Genomic DNA, 16,342 nt, shown 5'->3' on the forward strand with positions numbered 1-16,342 from the left:
GGGGTTCAGTGTCTTGCCCAAGGACACTTTGACATGTGTATTGGAGGCACCAAGATTCAAACCTTCAACCTTCTGGTTGGGAGGCAGGTGCCCTACCCACCGCACTGTCGCCTCCCCCGACATATATGTCACAATCTTAATTTTTTAAAAGTATTTTGTATGGTAAATTAAATGGACAATTTAGTGCTTTATAGTCATTTCAAATACATTTAAAATTACTTTGAGAAAATATTTGACATACAGTATAATATTAAATTCAAAGAATTTCAATATAAAAATTCAAACTTATGGTGCTGAAGATATAGACATCAAGCATTATAACAGAATGCTATAATAAAGACTTCTTGTGAAATAATTAATTTTAGCAACAAAGATATGATGTTTGATATATGGTCACTGATTTTCTGATACACTCATCATCTGTGGAATTTGAGCACCTCTGTGGTGTGAAGCAGTCCGACACACACCCGGGAACAAGTAAATAAAAACATCTGATGTGACCCAAGATATATTTTTATAAGTGAATGAATGAATGATTGAAAATAGGAATATAAAGAGGAAGGTAAACAGACATAGGAGCCAAATTATTGCACAAAAATAGTAGGTACTCCAAGCTGCACAAAACCTGACAATGTTAATGTTAGAAATAGTATCAGTCATTTTTTATCTCTTTACATGGTAAAACGATGGGTGGGGGGGTGGACTGAACTTACCTTAGCACACAATGACCTTTACATTTGCTACTACCCATTCACACATGCTGCCGGGCCACTGGGAGCAACTTGGGGTTCAGTGTCTTGCCCAAGGACACTTCACCACGTGCACTGGGAGGACCAGGGATCAAACGGCCATCCCTGCAATATTTAAACAAATATAGAGCTTTTCAGTGATTCAACATTTCTATACCAACTACTTACAACTATTTCTGGCACAGTTAAAGAAAGATACTGTATGTCTTTGTGTTTTTCAGTGAGAAATTGTTCCTGATCCCAACATGTAATAATTATAAAACTAAGCAATGAAAAACCTATAAAACAAGATAATGCGGTCTTCACACTCCTTATATTTAGCAAATATGTCACAACATAAAAATGTCTTAGTTCACTGCACCTCCAAGTGATATAAAACATCAAATGCAATTCATCCTCTAGAAGAATTGCTCTTCTGCACAGGAAAATGTGTTATTTTCTTTTAATCTCATGAATTGACTGTTCAGTCTAATGAGATAAAGCATTTGTAAAAGACAGTGACTTTTTTCATTGTACAATGTGGGCACACAGACAATAATATATTGTGCATTCATCTTTCTCTGCTTCACTTATCTCCCTGTTCAGTGTAGCTAATTTGTTGTTGCAGTGTTTTTTTTTTTTACCCATATCATCTAATGTGGTTCCCATGGGTCTGAATCACTTTTACTCCTGCTTTCAGTCTTGGCTGATATTTAGGAAAAAGAACATGAATTTCACTCCTGTTCTTGGCCACGGTGCGTGTACTGCAGTGCCTTACAGACCACATTAACTCAATGAACCCAGTTCACAAATTTCAACATAAGACTCTGATATGAATAAGAGGTGGGAGTGAGAAGTGATGTATGACAGTTCACTAAATCATCGTTACCATCTCGGTGTGTGAACGATACAGTATCTGAATGAAATGGACATAGTGAGCCTTGCTTGTGACTTGAATGCATTTAAACTGTTGCCTTAATACATATCATCTGTTTTGATGCTAAAAACATCACCTTCTTATATTTTGTCTGCAACTCTTTTATGACCATTATGTTTTCATTTTGATACTGGCATAAAACAATATTTCCAGCGCCTCTTTACAAAACATAAGTGCCTTACGCCCTCTAGTGGGAACCAAATGCAATTATATATCTAATTTCAATTATATCCAAATTTGTGTTGGTGTGATGTCACTGGCACAGAGACCCTATCTCACTGAAATGATCAATAGCTCACAAATTAGCTTGGAGTTTTGTTTTCAAATAAATAAAACTTGAGGGCCATTCACTTCAAGCAGAGTCGTTTTAATGCAATGTTAAAAGGAACTGAAGTTTTGCATACAGCAGAATAATCAAGTCTCATCCATCCCCACATCCAGCAAGGCAGGTAAAGCAATTGGCTTATTAGCACAACAGCAGTGAGCACATACTGAAGAAGCAGTGTTTAAAGTGATTTACATTAATTTTACAGAGCAGTGCAATAGGCTAAAAGTTGAATCTACAATTAACAGGTTAAAATCAGAGCTCACTCAAGGTCAAAGTTTGCAGTCACTGGTTTATTAAAGCAATAGTTTTGTTCTTTGGGTCTGGGTAAACAAGGAAACCAGAGAACGTACTGTCATCTTCACTGCTGGAATAAACTCCGTTCCAGTCTCTCAGCGTCTCCAGCCATACCTGGTCTCCTTGCTCCATCGGCAGCAGTGCGAGGCTGGATGCCTGATCAATGTCCTGGCCATACAGAGAATCCCGTGTCCGCAGCTTCCGTATCCCATTAACCACCAGAGCTGCACGCACCGGCCGGTTGCGCACAGTGATGTGGTAACTGAATAAGTAGACCCCTGGATAGGTGACATTGAACTTATAGAGTGTTGTGTCCCAGTGCCCCTCACCATTATAAAACACCTTATCAAACTTCACAGGCAGGCCAGGTGGAGGGAAGGATCTGCTGGGGAACAAACCCACACTGAAAGCAGAGCGAACCTGCTCCACACTCTCACCTGGGGAGCCTTTAGGGCCCCGAAGCCCACGCCCACCTTTAGGTCCCCTCTCCCCTTTTATCCCTATCATGCCCCTCCCACCTGGAGGTCCTGGAGGCCCTCTGGCACCAGTATCCCCTTTCCCTCCTGGAGGCCCCGACTCCCCTTTCTCTCCCTTTGCACCATCAAGTCCATTCACCCCTGGGTGTCCCATTTCACCTTTTGGACCAGGGAGCCCCTGATCACCCACTTTACCTTTCTCACCTGGTAAACCTTCACCTGGAAGTCCCTGTTCACCTTTCTGACCCTTTGTCCCAGCTATACCTGGGGGACCCATGGGCCCCTGTTTCCCAATGCTGCCCTCAGTCCCATTGAGGCCAGGCTCTCCTTTTTCTCCTGGGTCCCCTTTCAAACCGCTGGAACCATGTTCACCTTTTTCTCCTTTAGGGCCTGGATCACCTATAGTGTGTGGAGAGGTTATATTCACAGAGGAAACATGTTTTAGAATCCCTCCATTTTCACATAGTAATGTACATTCACATACATGTATAGGTTGCATTTATACATATTTAATCAAATTTAATTCAGTCTGAAATTTCTAGTTAATATTTTCACAGACAACTACAGACCTTTTTCTCCTGGTTTTCCTGAGATCCCAGGAGTACCAGGAAGACCCACAGGTCCTTGAACACCTTTTTCACCTGTGATATTTTTTGATAAATATAGTGTAGAGAATGACATCCACAAAATACATAACAGAGTTTATAAAAGGAGAGAGAGGTAGAGACAAAGAAAAAGAGAGACATTCAAGAACACTCTTATTATTACACTCTGTTGTACCTGTGCTGCCGTTGAGTCCACTGGCTCCGGCTAGTCCTGTTGGTCCTTGGGGTCCTCTGGGCCCTACATCTCCCTTCGCACCTGTCAGCCCTAAAAAAATAGGGGAAGGTAAGGAAATGTGACATACAAATAAATTTTCTTAAAAAGAAAAATCCTTACCTGGAGGGCCATTCTCTCCTGGTGGTCCAGGTGGCCCTCTTTCTCCCATAGGCCCTACAGGACCGCTCTCTGGTGGACAGCACTCACAAAAGTTGTAGAAGCAGTCAGTATAGTCGAGAGTATAGTTTCCTTGGTTGTTCCCAGGAGGCACTATGGCATCAGTGTGGAATTCAGTCGAGTAAGTGTTGCTGGAGAACGTGTTGCTGTCTGTAGAGGACAAGGAGTAAGCGTCCATCATAACCTCAGTTGTCTCATCTGTGTGCAGGCTGCTGGAAGGGGACAGGGTGGTGGTCGGTTCAATTCCACCTCTCCCACCTCTGCCACTGCTCCCAGTATGAGGGGGCTTCTTGGTGCTCTGAGGTCTGGGCCAGCGTGTGGTTCTAGCTCTAGGAATCAGCAAGGCCATCAGGACCACAATGAAAGTGATGAGGGAGACTAGGTGAATGGTTGGCATACTGAGGGCTTGGCAGAATTATCTGTCAGGTACAAGACAAAAGGATACAGACCAAACAAATGCAGCACTTTAGAAAAAGTCTATTTTATGTTTATGATTTATAATAAAGTAACAAGTGCATTTTACCTGCTGATGTTGATGGTGAAGACTCGTCACTCCATCTCTTTGAACAAGTGATTAATGGAGCCTGCCTCCTTCCTTATATTGCCTTTAGTAGCCTAACTCCTGCACTATCAAGCCAATGAGAGAACAAAGGACAGAAAACTCTGAAGGTTATTAGGAGGTAGGCAGGCTGGCAAAAACAGATTACATGACTCCTGAGGGATATGAAATAAAGTAGGTTGTATACAAGGTGAGACTTTATTCTTTGTGATATGGGATTTGATTCCAGGGCCCAAGAGTGCCCAAACTACTAAGGTGGTGTTCAAAACACACACACACACACACACACACACACACACACACACACACACACACACACACACACACACACACACACTTGCCTTCTACACAAACCGGAGAAAATATACACATTGTTCGCAATGAACAATATCTCATATGAACGTACCAAGTGGAACACCTTGTAGTGAGCACACCATCTGGCACCACCTCAAAGCAGAAAACGGATCAGCTACAATCCAATGGGAGAAGGATCAATGTCCCAAAACAGGTTGTGAGGCAAAACCGATCCAACCACTTACCTCCTTGATGAAACAAACCCAAAGAGCTCATGGAAACCTCATGGAAACCTGGTCCTCCTGAACCAAGCTTCACATGTCTCAGAATGTGTTTTGAAGGTAGTTTCACCCTCTGACATTAACTCTGAATGAGTCCTGGTTGGCTTCCAAGATTCCTTAGAAAACTTGATTAGAAGCCAGTTTTTCTCAAAAGTTTGAAAGAGCAAAAAACACATAGGAGGTCACTGGGGATATCTAGAATTATCCAGTTGAAATATATTGAAAATAGTGAATACACTTCTTTATTATAAGATTTAAGTGGGTAGGTAAGTGATCCATCAGCCTTATAGAGGTTTGGCACCATCTGATTAAATGCAAACAGGAGAGGAGAACGTTGATGTTCCTAATCCAACCCATAATAAAGATTTAATATATACAGCACAGCACCAAAGTAGAGTGTCCTACAAAACCTATGTTAAACACTTTTTTCAAACATTATAAACCCAAATTGTTTTTTAAATACTGGAACATGACTGAAAAAGCCATTACACAGTCCACTATCTGTGGACATATATTTTTTGCTCATGCTCCCGTTACTACTCTTAAATCACTGCGTACCTTTTGGCATTGCACCTACAAACAGTCATCACAATCACCTCTAAGATATAAAAGTCAAATGATCACTGACATCCTGAAAGTATTAACACACCCATATGTTTATCTTTTTGGAGTTTAATGTTGTGCTCCTATACCACCTCTGATTTTGGGCCTTGAATAAACTAGAAAACAATGATTTTTGTCACTCTTTTAGTGACAAAGTGAAAATGTGTGTGATTACTCTTTTGGGTGACCGAGTTGACATGCTGATGTTATGTATTTTGTTTTTAGGTGTCCTGTGTAAAAGGGATCCTAATCTCAGTGAGAGCTCCTGAGTAAATAAAGCTTAATAAATAACCTCAGCTTACTGCAAATAATGGGACTAACAAATGTGTATTACTCTAGAGAGCCACCAGGGGTGAGTGTTAACAGTGTGTCAGTGAACCTTCACACAAACTATTAGGCAATAAAACCAATAATATTGTATATAAAAATTGTTATTGCGGCAATCCATTTTTATCCAGTGTATCTTGCATATGTAGGCCTACTGTGGCATCTCTGTGTGTGTCTACAAGTATGGATTTTAATCTGTTGATTAAGTTTCATCCTGTGATTGCCGACATATTGAACTTTGAAAAACCTGGAAAATTTCTTCTCCTCTCTCCGTATGGAATTATAGACATCCTTTTCTTTTCCTTACTTAATTTACATTTTTGAGAGAGCATCCATACCTGAGTGTTGTTTTTGCAGAAACCCTGATGGTTAAACCTATTTCTGCAGAACAGAGGCTGTCACAACAGCCCTATGGTCCCATAAAGCATCCTTTTGCTGAGTATGGAATGCCCATCTACTGTATTCCTCTCACCTTTCTCCACTCCAAGTACAGTAACTGTCCTGCAAACTCCAAATAATGCTTATTCCAGCTGGCACAAATTCTAAAAAGACAAAATCAAGTTGGGAAAAAATGATATAATTAATTCACTTTCGGCTTTTCCTGTTAGGGGTTGCCACAGCAAATCGTCACACTGATGACTTGCATGGTGAAAAAATGACTGATAGAGCATATACACATCTTCCAGTGTCTTGTGGTTTTCTTTTGAGTTTTAGATTGGTGTTTCTGACTAGAGGCTGGTATGCAGTCACATGGGAGAAATCTGGGAAGGATGGAGAAAAGATAAGCTGACAGAGTTTATTTCCTATCAAAAGCCACAGGTGTTTCACTGACACTGTAACACATACTGTACGTGCAACACATAATCAATGGATTTTGCTCCTTTGCAGAAAGGCCTGTGCAGCTGTGTTGCAAAATACAAGGGCAAAGATACAAATAATTCTTTTTTCAAGCTCAGCCTTGGCTCATTTTCTGCGAAGAACATACTATACAGTATATCAGAACACATTTTCAATGACCACACACTGCACCCCACCCTTCCACATTTACACTACATACAGGATATTTGTGGGTCAATTTGACCTGGGACAATAAAAGTGGGGTTTTTGCAGCTGTGTTACAAAATACAAGTGCTCACACCTGTCTCCACACCCTCCACACGACATCCTCCACACACATTCCGCCCATTGTACACTCTGCCTTGTGGGTGCAACACCCACAGGACAAACAAGAAATATAGCATTGCCAGTGTGGTTCCTTAGCACAACTGATATCACAGCCAATCAAGATGGCCAAAGGACTCTTTGCTCAGAGGGCCTTGCAAATTATTTTTGAAGAGAGTGAAGCTTTTGATGATGTTGTAGAAGAAGAGGTCTCAGAATATGAGGAACACGTTTCTGAAAACTTAAAGTCTGACGGTGACTTTGAAGAAAAAGATGAGATTGAGCATCAGCCATACGCAGAGCCCAAGGTAGGTTTGTGATGTTGCTGCAGTATTTTTGTGGCACTCATGCTTTGCTAGAGAGGGTGGTGTTATGTGCAAAGTAAAATTTCTGCTCTTTCCATTGTTCTAGGTTGCGCATAGTGCCAGCATAAAGAGGCCCTGCCAGGAACCAGGATCTGGGCTGCCTGTGATGCCGCAACCTTGTATGCTTGGAACTTACAAGTCTACATGGAGAAACCTGAAGGAGGAGCCCCCGAGAGAAATCAAGGGATGAGAGTTGTCCTGGACCTGACTCAGTAGCTCAGTGGATGCAAATCACGTGTGACAATTTTTTTACCTCGCACAAGCTGGGACAGGAGCTCCTGAAGAGGAAGCTGACCATGGTGGGAACTATTCGGAAAAACAAGTCTGAGCTCCCACCCCAACTGTTGATTACAAAGAACAGGCCTGTGAAGTCTTCCAAGTTTGTGTACACGGCTGACACGTCCCCGGTGTCCTATGTAGCAAAGAAAGACAAGAACATTTTGCTCATGAGCACACTGCACAGGGATGGGAAAATCTGTGGCCACAAACCACAGATCATCATGGACTATAATGCTGCAAAAGGAGGAGTAAGCAACATGGACAAGCTGGTGACTGCCTACAGCTGCAAAAGGAGGACACTACGCTGGCCACTGGTGATCTTCATTTACATGTTGGACATCTTAGCGTGGAATGCCTTTGTCATCTGGTTGGCACTGAACCCAGAGTGGAAGAGAAGGAAGCTCCAGAGGAGACACGTCTTTCTCGAGGAACTGGGAAAGGCACTGGTGACACCTCACATCCTGAGAAGACAGCATATTCTGAGAACCCCAGCCTCTGCAGCCATCATGAGGAGGATTCGGGAGGAGGATGCTGGTGCCCCATCCACCAGATCTACAGAACCACCATCTGGCGAGCCTGAGGTAAGTGTGTGATGCTGTTGCATGCAGACACTCATGCTTTGAGAGAGAGCGAGCTGTTAGGTACTAAGTATAATTCCTTAATTTTTCATTATTCTAGGTTGTGGCCAGCACCAGCAAAAGGAAGCGCTGCGGAGTGTGTGAACCCAAGAAGGACAGAAAAACACAATCTACATGCATGAAGTGCAAGACATACATATGCAACACACACACACAGTAAAACGTTGCCCCTCATGTGTTGTAAAGGTTGGTCTGTGTTCAGTGGGGCTGATGTGTTGTGTAGACTGAGATGGTTAGTGTGTGTGTTCAGCTTGTGTTGTGTAAACTGCCCCTGAATGGGTTAAATTTCTGAGGTTCAAATAAAAATCAGCAGTTATTGTTGATTTTTTCCCACTCATATCTTGATTATAATTGATTTTCATTATTTTTATTACATTTTACTAAAAAAACAAAGTAAGAGTAGCACATTAGTTCATAAATGTAATCTAACAAAGGCAAATGTAAACATCTGTTCAGTACTACTACTACTACTTTCGGTTGGTCCCGTTAGGGGTCGCCACAGTGAATCAACCATTCGCATGTATACAACTGGCATCTGCTGAGTATTTTAACATACAATTGTTTGATTGTGGTGAATTACAAAGCCAAAAATTCGGCAGTGTAACAAAAAATGAACAGAACACGTGGGTTAATATTCTGTTGATCATAAAAATCTGCATAGTCATCAAATGAATGGGAGATAATATATGAAGTGATAATGTATTGAGATTTAATACAAGCTTGATATGTAACAGCCTACTAGGTGACATCATCATAACACCCCCAGTGGCCCCAAGGCATTTGGCTATGAGTTTGCAGCTGCGCCCTCATGCCAACGCCGAATACATTTCAAGAACGAGACAGTGTCAAACTGGCCCTCCCTGGTTGGCCACTATCAAAACATCCAATTCCGCTACAGGTTTTCAAAATAAATCTCTTGTTATGAAAACATCTGCTGTGTATCCAATCACAGCGCGTTCTAACGTTTGGTTTTATTGAGACGCTCACAGTTGAGTTCCGATTATTCCACACACTAGTGGTTTGACGCAGCCTGGAAATGGAGGTGTGTGTGTGTGGAAAAAATGTTATGCTGATGCGGAGACCGAACAGACACATATCCGAAAGAAGAAACGAGGTCAGTTACGATAAAGGAGGACATCGCCAAGTCACATTGTCGATTCTTGGCCCCCGGTGACTCCCATGTCTGTCTCCGGGGTAGGTCTAACCCAAAAAATTCGTCAACCTGCAATGGGCTATGGGAGATCGGTTCATCTTCTTGCAGCTGTTTAGAGACCCGATGATACCAGCAAGACCGAGTCAATGAGGGCGGCCTGTCCCCTTTTGTCCTGCGCTTCTCGTCCCGGTGTCTGGCCGCCAGGCGCACACAGTGCGTAAATGCACTTCAAGTAGAGAAGGCAGGCCTCCGAGGAACATTTTAGATGTTGAAATTCAGGTTTTGTCAGACATCGTGGTAGCGATTCGATTTCATCATAGTTCCGCTGAGCGGATGGAGTGAACTGTGCAATAGGCGAGAGAGACAGTTGCAGTTTGGTTGCGTGTGATGATAGGAGACACAATGACGCTCTTGTCTCTTCTGGGTCGGATCATGCGTTATTTTCTCCTCAGGCCGGAGACGTTGTTTCTGTTGTGCATAAGCCTGGCGCTGTGGAGTTATTTCTTCCACACGGACGAGGTGAAAACCATCGTCAAGTCCAGCCGGGATGCCGTGAAGATGGTGAAGGGGAAAGTAGCGGAGATGATGCAGAATGAACGGCTGGGAGGCCTCAGTGTCCTGGACGCAGAGTTCTCCAAAACCTGGGAGTTCAAGAACAACAATGTAGCTGTGTACTCCATACAGGGGAGGAGAGATCACATGGAGGACCGCTTCGAGGTGCTCACGGACATCACCAACAAGAGCCACCCGTCCATATTCGGGATATTTGACGGTCACGGTGGAGAGGTAGGCTGGGAGGGAGATGTAACAAAGGCCCATGGTATCGCACTGCATCTGAGCCATCAGGCCCAGAGACCTGCTGCACATGAGTTCTCACATCACTAGGATTTTAAGGCAGGTAGAGAGAGACAGACGGGGAGTTTACTGGTAAATGCACAAGATGCTTCCTGTTACTGCGTTTTCTGCAGAGGCTGTTCTATTACAGCCCGTTTCAAACTGCCTATTTTATTATGTAGGCTAACACTGAAGAAAATGTTGTAAAATGATGAACAATATAACATTTAAAATACTCCAGGAACATTAAATTGTTATGAAAAGAGATGAGAGATGCAGGTTTATATAGGGACACACCACTTGTGTTACTCTCCTCAGTCGCCCCATTTTCCAACACAATAGTTCCCCCTCCCCATTTGCCCATTGTGTTCTTTTGAACACTTCCATCCCACTGCCAGTCAGTGAGTTGGCTTGGGATTCATCACAAAGCTTCTGCGTGTGCATTATAGTTACTCGTCCATGTGTGTAGGTTTTGTCTATCCCTCCTTCACTCCCTGTGTTGTCAAGGGTCAGCGGTTTCTCATGGCTGCCTTCAGATCATGTGTCCTGTTCGCCATCTGTCACACCATCAGACGTTTTTCAGTAATAGGACACATTTCACTGAATAATACGGGCTAAGTTTCATATTTAGAGCCCTGTCTTACTGCATTTTTATTGAGTCAATATATTATTACATGCAAACCCACAGAGAGTGAAACAAAAGGCATGCAATGCAGTCTCCAAAGTGTGAAACATGAAGGCAGATATTTTCATTATCACCACATGTCAGCCTGTGGGGCTTTTTGGTTTGTCATTGCTGAAAAGGAAAATAGAAATGAAATTTGAATCAGAATTTAGAATTTCAGAAAGAAATATTATTTTAGTGATGCACAGATTGAAAAGGATAACTTCACTAAACTCTGGCTGTATGTGTCATTAGTTTAATTTATAAAATGTAAGAAAATACTTCCAGAGCCCAACATGACACCTTGAGGTCACCTGCTCCAAAATCCAAGGTTTTTCTGTTTACTATCCCTTCTTGGATGAGAAAACTAGCAAATATTCACACTTGAAAAACTGGAAGCAGTGACATTTTAGCATTTTTCCCTAAAAAAAGAATTAGTTAAGAGTTGCTGATTTTTTTTTGTTTGACTTTAAAGCTCTGTTTTAAAGATTGATGATAAGACATAGGAAATTCACATGTTGTGTTAAGTAAAGAGGAATTATTTTAACTGTCCAGGGTTTGTATAAACATTTGGAGCTCTGGCTTTCAAACCAAATGCTTTCCTACTGGTCTAACATCAAATCATACACCTGTGTCTGGCATGTTGGACGCTCAGGTCTCCTAACATGTAATTCAGAGAAAATACAGTCCATCCATTTAAAAAAGCTTATTAGCAAGAGTTGCTGCTGGATTGTGTTCTGTCATAGAGGGGGACACAACAAACAAAGTGAAGTGTATTTACCCATCTGGACTGCTCTATTTCTGTCCATAAACAAATATTTGTCCTTCCTGTTTGTCCCACCATCCTCTCTCCCTCTTTTTAACTCTTTCTCTTCTGCTGATTTCTTCCCTTTCTACCTATACTGTATGTATCTCTGTGCACTGTCCATGTTCACATATCTTGTTTGCTCCTTTCCTTTATTACCAACCTTCTATCTTACTGTGGTCACAGTAAGTGAATTTTAGACTTAAAAATGGGTCATATTGACTGTGCATCACTGTGCAGACCTCGCCCTGCGTTGCATTTGCCAGTTTAAAAATTAAACATAAATGCATAATGACTCAATTACAGATGCGATTGATGTTAAGGTTCACTTGAGGGAACTGTATTTACTCTCTGGGATGTCGTTAGGAAAAAGTACCTCATGTGTGAATATCCTAAGACATTTGTGTGCTTGTGTATTTTTATGTGGTTTGGCACAATTATAAACACACACACACACACACACATGTCACCAGTATTAAATGAAGCAATGTTGCCAAGTAAAATATGAACAGAGAGAGCAGGCTGTTTCAGGCAGTACCGTGTGTTCTGGCTCTAAAAATATGCAGGAATCTTTTCAAACAGGTTCTTTTTTCTTCTTTTTCAAATAATAATAGTAATTATTGGTATTTTTACTGAAGCAGTGAGTTGTGGCCCAGAATGTAAAAGTCAGAAAAGGCTGCTGCTCATTGTTTACTTGAGTTATTTGAATCAACAGCATTAGCATAATGGAAATCCTGGCAGAGGGGATGAGAGAAGAGGTAGATAAGGGCAGAAAGAGGTGGTCAAGTGGGCTGTAAGGGGTTGTTCAATAATTTAACACAGCGCACCTGCTGTATATAGCAATAAAAACATTCCTCTAAATTAGTCATGTTCAATAATATTGTCTGGAAAACCTGGGAAGAATCTTCACAATATTATTTATTCCGTGCTAGTGACCTGTCAAATTGAGGATGTGATGAAATGTAGAGTATATGTGTAATACCGCTTTGGCTTTCATCTTCCCCATCCTCTCAAGTTCCTCTTTCAGTCCCTGGCACTTCTCCAGCGTCTCATACTCCTTGATTTTGCCATCACTTGGAACTGCTATGTCTGTCACTGCCTGTCACCACTACCTCCTTCTGTTCCTTGTCTACTACCACAACGTCTGACTGGTTTACCTGTAGCTTCATGTCTTTCTGGATCTGGAAGTCCCACAGGATCTTCTGAGGAGTCTCCCATCTGGACTTAATGGAGTCTAGCCCATACTTAGATCAAATGTTTCTGTACACAATGTCAGCAACCTGGTTGTGCCAATCAGTGTATGCTGTTCTATCACTGTGCTATCATTGTATCCTACATAATTGATTTAGTTTAACAATAAGAATGTTTTATTTGATTTAGTAGATTGTAGATCAGAACTGTGTATTTTAAAGCATTTCAAATGGAGCAAAATGAGAAGTTATACATCTTCACAGAATCAACTACTGTGCCTATTTTACTATAATAAATTTCCCATGGAAGACACACATTTCAGGTGTTTTATTCCAATCTTGTTAAATGCATTAATTACACCATACAAACAGTCAGTGCACTTGCATTGTCCGTGTATGTACAGTGTATTACTGACATAAGACATTGTGGCTTAATATTTCTCAACATTAACATTTATTTGGCATTGACAGCAAAGACAGCTCTGTGCTCTACCTCCATTTATTATCTGTCCTCTTTCTAATCCTCCCTATGTGTTCTCTTCCATTCTGATCTCCCTCCTCTCCCAGGCTGCAGCTGACTATGTGAAGGCCCACCTGCCAGAGTCCCTGAAGCAGCAGCTGCAGGCATTTGAGAGAGAGAAGAGAGAGAGCTCTCTCTCTTATGCCAACATCCTCGAGCAGCGCATCCTGGCCGTGGATCGTGAGATGCTGGACAGGCTCTCTGCCAGCCATGATGAAGCAGGTCAGGTTGAGATGTTAAAATGATGCCCTCCATTGCTCCTTCAAGCAGTATTCATGCTCTTGGCCTCTTAAAGGACATGGTGGCTCACAGCACATTGGCTATCAAATAAAATCTCCCAACTTCCTGTATGATCTCCTCTCAACACAGTGCTACCCAGCTGGCATTTATATAGCTCTCGGATAGATTTCAATTGTTTACACACAACCAGATTTGATTCAGAATTGTAACATTTGTTAGACATTTTATTTTGTCAGTATCATCGGGTGTTTCATTTTTGTCTTGCTCTTCCATCTCTCGCACAGGAACAACATGTCTAGTAGCACTGCTGTCGGACAGAGAGCTCACAGTGGCAAACGTCGGAGACTCTCGCGGAGTGTTGTGTGACAAAGATGGGAATGCTATTGCCCTATCACACGATCACAAACCGTATCAACTCAAAGAGCGCAAGAGGATCAAGAGGGCAGGTGTGTAAAGGAGCAACAACATAAGGACTCTCTTACCTCTATTTTGAGCCCTCGTTTCCAATAAGTTGGCATTTTGCAGACTTTACCACAGTTCTTAGTGTTGTGATGTGAAACACGGGGTTCCCTGGGGAAGTCAGAAGTATATAAAGATAAATGCCATAAAATGCAAATAAAAGAAATGAATTAGACAAATGGTAAACAAACAATTGTATTATTTTGATTTTGAAAGTCGCTTTGGACAAAAGCATCTGCTAAATACTGTAACAAACATTCTAAATTATGCACCAACTGTTTTTTTTTTGCTTAATGATGCTGTTTTGACAAAATAAAAAATTAAATTGATTAGGTAATTGACAGTTACCTTTTGTCCACTATGTAAGTTAAGAGCCTGGATCAGGCAGTTCGTCCTTAAGTGTCTTGGCTGAAGAATAAAATATAAAAATTAAACCGACAATAGTTAGAAACATGGCATTGTTAAAGTGATGTGATGAGTTACAATTTCCAGGCCTCGCACTCAGTCACTTCCAGGTGATGTCAGTTAAGTTTTTGAGGGTTCGGGCCTCAACACCCTAGAAGGGACTTTGGGTTTCAGCAAAAGTATCAGCGTGTACCTGCAAGGCCCTTCTCCCTGGTTGAATTTGGTGTCCTTTGTTGCCATCTGTTGGTTTATTCAGGAAAAGCATTGTGTTAAATATAGCACAGTATCAGTGCAGAGTCCTAAACTGTGTGATTAAATTAAGTATTTATCAGATCAAATGACTATAGTTTTAACAGTATTTTTCAGCATCAGCTCCTTTGGCACATCTTGTCTTTTCTGTGTCAAACTGTAGGCAAACAAATATACACTCACCAGTCACTTTATTAGGTACGTCTGTACAATTGTATGAAATTCATTGCAACACTTCCGCTTTAACATCTGTGTTTATGATTCTCACAGTGTTTTACTTTTTGGTGAAATTGTCACAAATGTATAAATTCAGTTATATGTTTATTATTGAGGTCGGTTGAGGTGGTGTTGTAATGGACCACATTATATTCAGATGGGTCTCTTCTTGTCCTCCCCAGCTACATGCATGAGAGGGTCAGAACATTAGGAACACTTCTGAATATATCATCAGAATGTGCTTAAGTTCAAAAAATGTTTGTTTTCTTCACTTTCAGGAGGTTTCATCAGTTTTAATGGCTCTTGGAGAGTCCAGGGAATCCTAGCTATGTCCCGCTCCCTAGGGGACTACCCACTGAAAAACCTCAATGTTGTCATCCCCGACCCTGATATTATGACGTTTGACCTGGACAAACTGCAGCCAGAGTTCATGATCCTGGCCTCCGACGGTTTATGGGACGCCTTCAGTAATGAAGAGGCTGTTCGCTTTGTCCGTGAACGTCTGGATGAGCCTCACTTTGGTGCCAAGAGCATCGTCCTCCAGTCTTTCTACCGCGGCTGCCCCGACAACATCACCGTCATGGTGGTCAAGTTCAAAAGTGGAGCTGGGGGGAACAGTAAGGCTGGGGAATAGGTGATGTTTAGAGCTGACATTGTGGTCAGTTTTTCCTATGATTGTCCCATCTTCTGGATGGAGAAGCAAACACAGAGGACAGGACAGAGAATATGAATGCTGAGTACTGTACTTCTGACAAATGCGCACACACACAGACACACACACCGTAAAGGAGCAACAACATAACGCTATAATATTGTGGGCCAATCTCAAGGTCCAGACTCAGACTTTGAGGTACATTCCCACTAAGGTAGTGGTGGCTTAGGGTTGTCCCACTGTGAAACTGTCAAGTGCAAAAAGGTGACATAACATTTTGTTTTGTTTTTACATTTTTGGTTGAGATATGTAAAGGAGCAACAACATAAGGACTCTCTTACCTCTATTTTGAGCCCTCATTTCCAATAAGTTGGCATTTTGCAGACTTTACCACAGTTCTTAGTGTTGTGATGTGAAACACGGGGTTCCCTGGGGAAGTCAGAAGTATATAAAGATAAATGCCATAAAATGCAAATAAAAGAAATGAATTAGACAAATGGTAAACAAACAATTGTATTATTTTGATTTTGAAAGTCGCTTTGGACAAAAGCATCTGCTAAATACTGTAACAAACATTCTAAATTATGCACCAACTGTTTTTTTTTTGTTTGTTTTTTTTTGCTTAATGATGCTGTTAAAAAAAAATAAAAAATTAAATTGATTAGGTAATTGACAGTTACCTTTTGTCC

At 41.5% G+C, this 16,342-nt stretch overlaps 2 protein-coding genes across 3 annotated transcripts; one reads left to right on the plus strand and one right to left on the minus strand.

Annotated features, from left to right (window-relative positions):
- Positions 1–2,256: 2,256 nt before the first annotated feature.
- otol1a (otolin 1a) lies at positions 2,257–4,347 on the minus strand. Its single transcript, XM_020595884.1, has 5 exons — positions 4,283–4,347; positions 3,703–4,178; positions 3,544–3,633; positions 3,333–3,404; positions 2,257–3,162 (listed from the first exon to the last, which is right to left on the minus strand). The coding sequence occupies exons 2-5, from the start codon at positions 4,154–4,156 to the stop codon at positions 2,276–2,278; spliced, it is 1,503 nt and encodes a 500-aa protein (XP_020451540.1). The 5' UTR covers positions 4,157–4,178; positions 4,283–4,347; the 3' UTR covers positions 2,257–2,275.
- A 4,773-nt stretch (positions 4,348–9,120) lies between these two features.
- ppm1la (protein phosphatase, Mg2+/Mn2+ dependent, 1La) lies at positions 9,121–15,782 on the plus strand. 2 transcript variants are annotated; one of them, XM_020595969.1, is made up of 4 exons: positions 9,121–9,460; positions 13,480–13,654; positions 13,957–14,118; positions 15,280–15,782. In XM_020595969.1, the coding sequence occupies exons 1-4, from the start codon at positions 9,446–9,448 to the stop codon at positions 15,633–15,635; spliced, it is 708 nt and encodes a 235-aa protein (XP_020451625.1). In that variant the 5' UTR covers positions 9,121–9,445; the 3' UTR covers positions 15,636–15,782. The 2 variants fall into 2 exon arrangements, with proteins under 2 accessions (XP_020451625.1, XP_020451624.1); XM_020595968.1 differs by having other exon boundaries at positions 9,132–10,205.
- Positions 15,783–16,342: the final 560 nt, after the last annotated feature.

Source organism: Monopterus albus, unplaced genomic scaffold (genome assembly GCF_001952655.1).
Source record: "Monopterus albus unplaced genomic scaffold, M_albus_1.0 scaffold28.1, whole genome shotgun sequence".
In the NCBI taxonomy this organism is placed as follows: domain Eukaryota; kingdom Metazoa; phylum Chordata; class Actinopteri; order Synbranchiformes; family Synbranchidae; genus Monopterus; species Monopterus albus.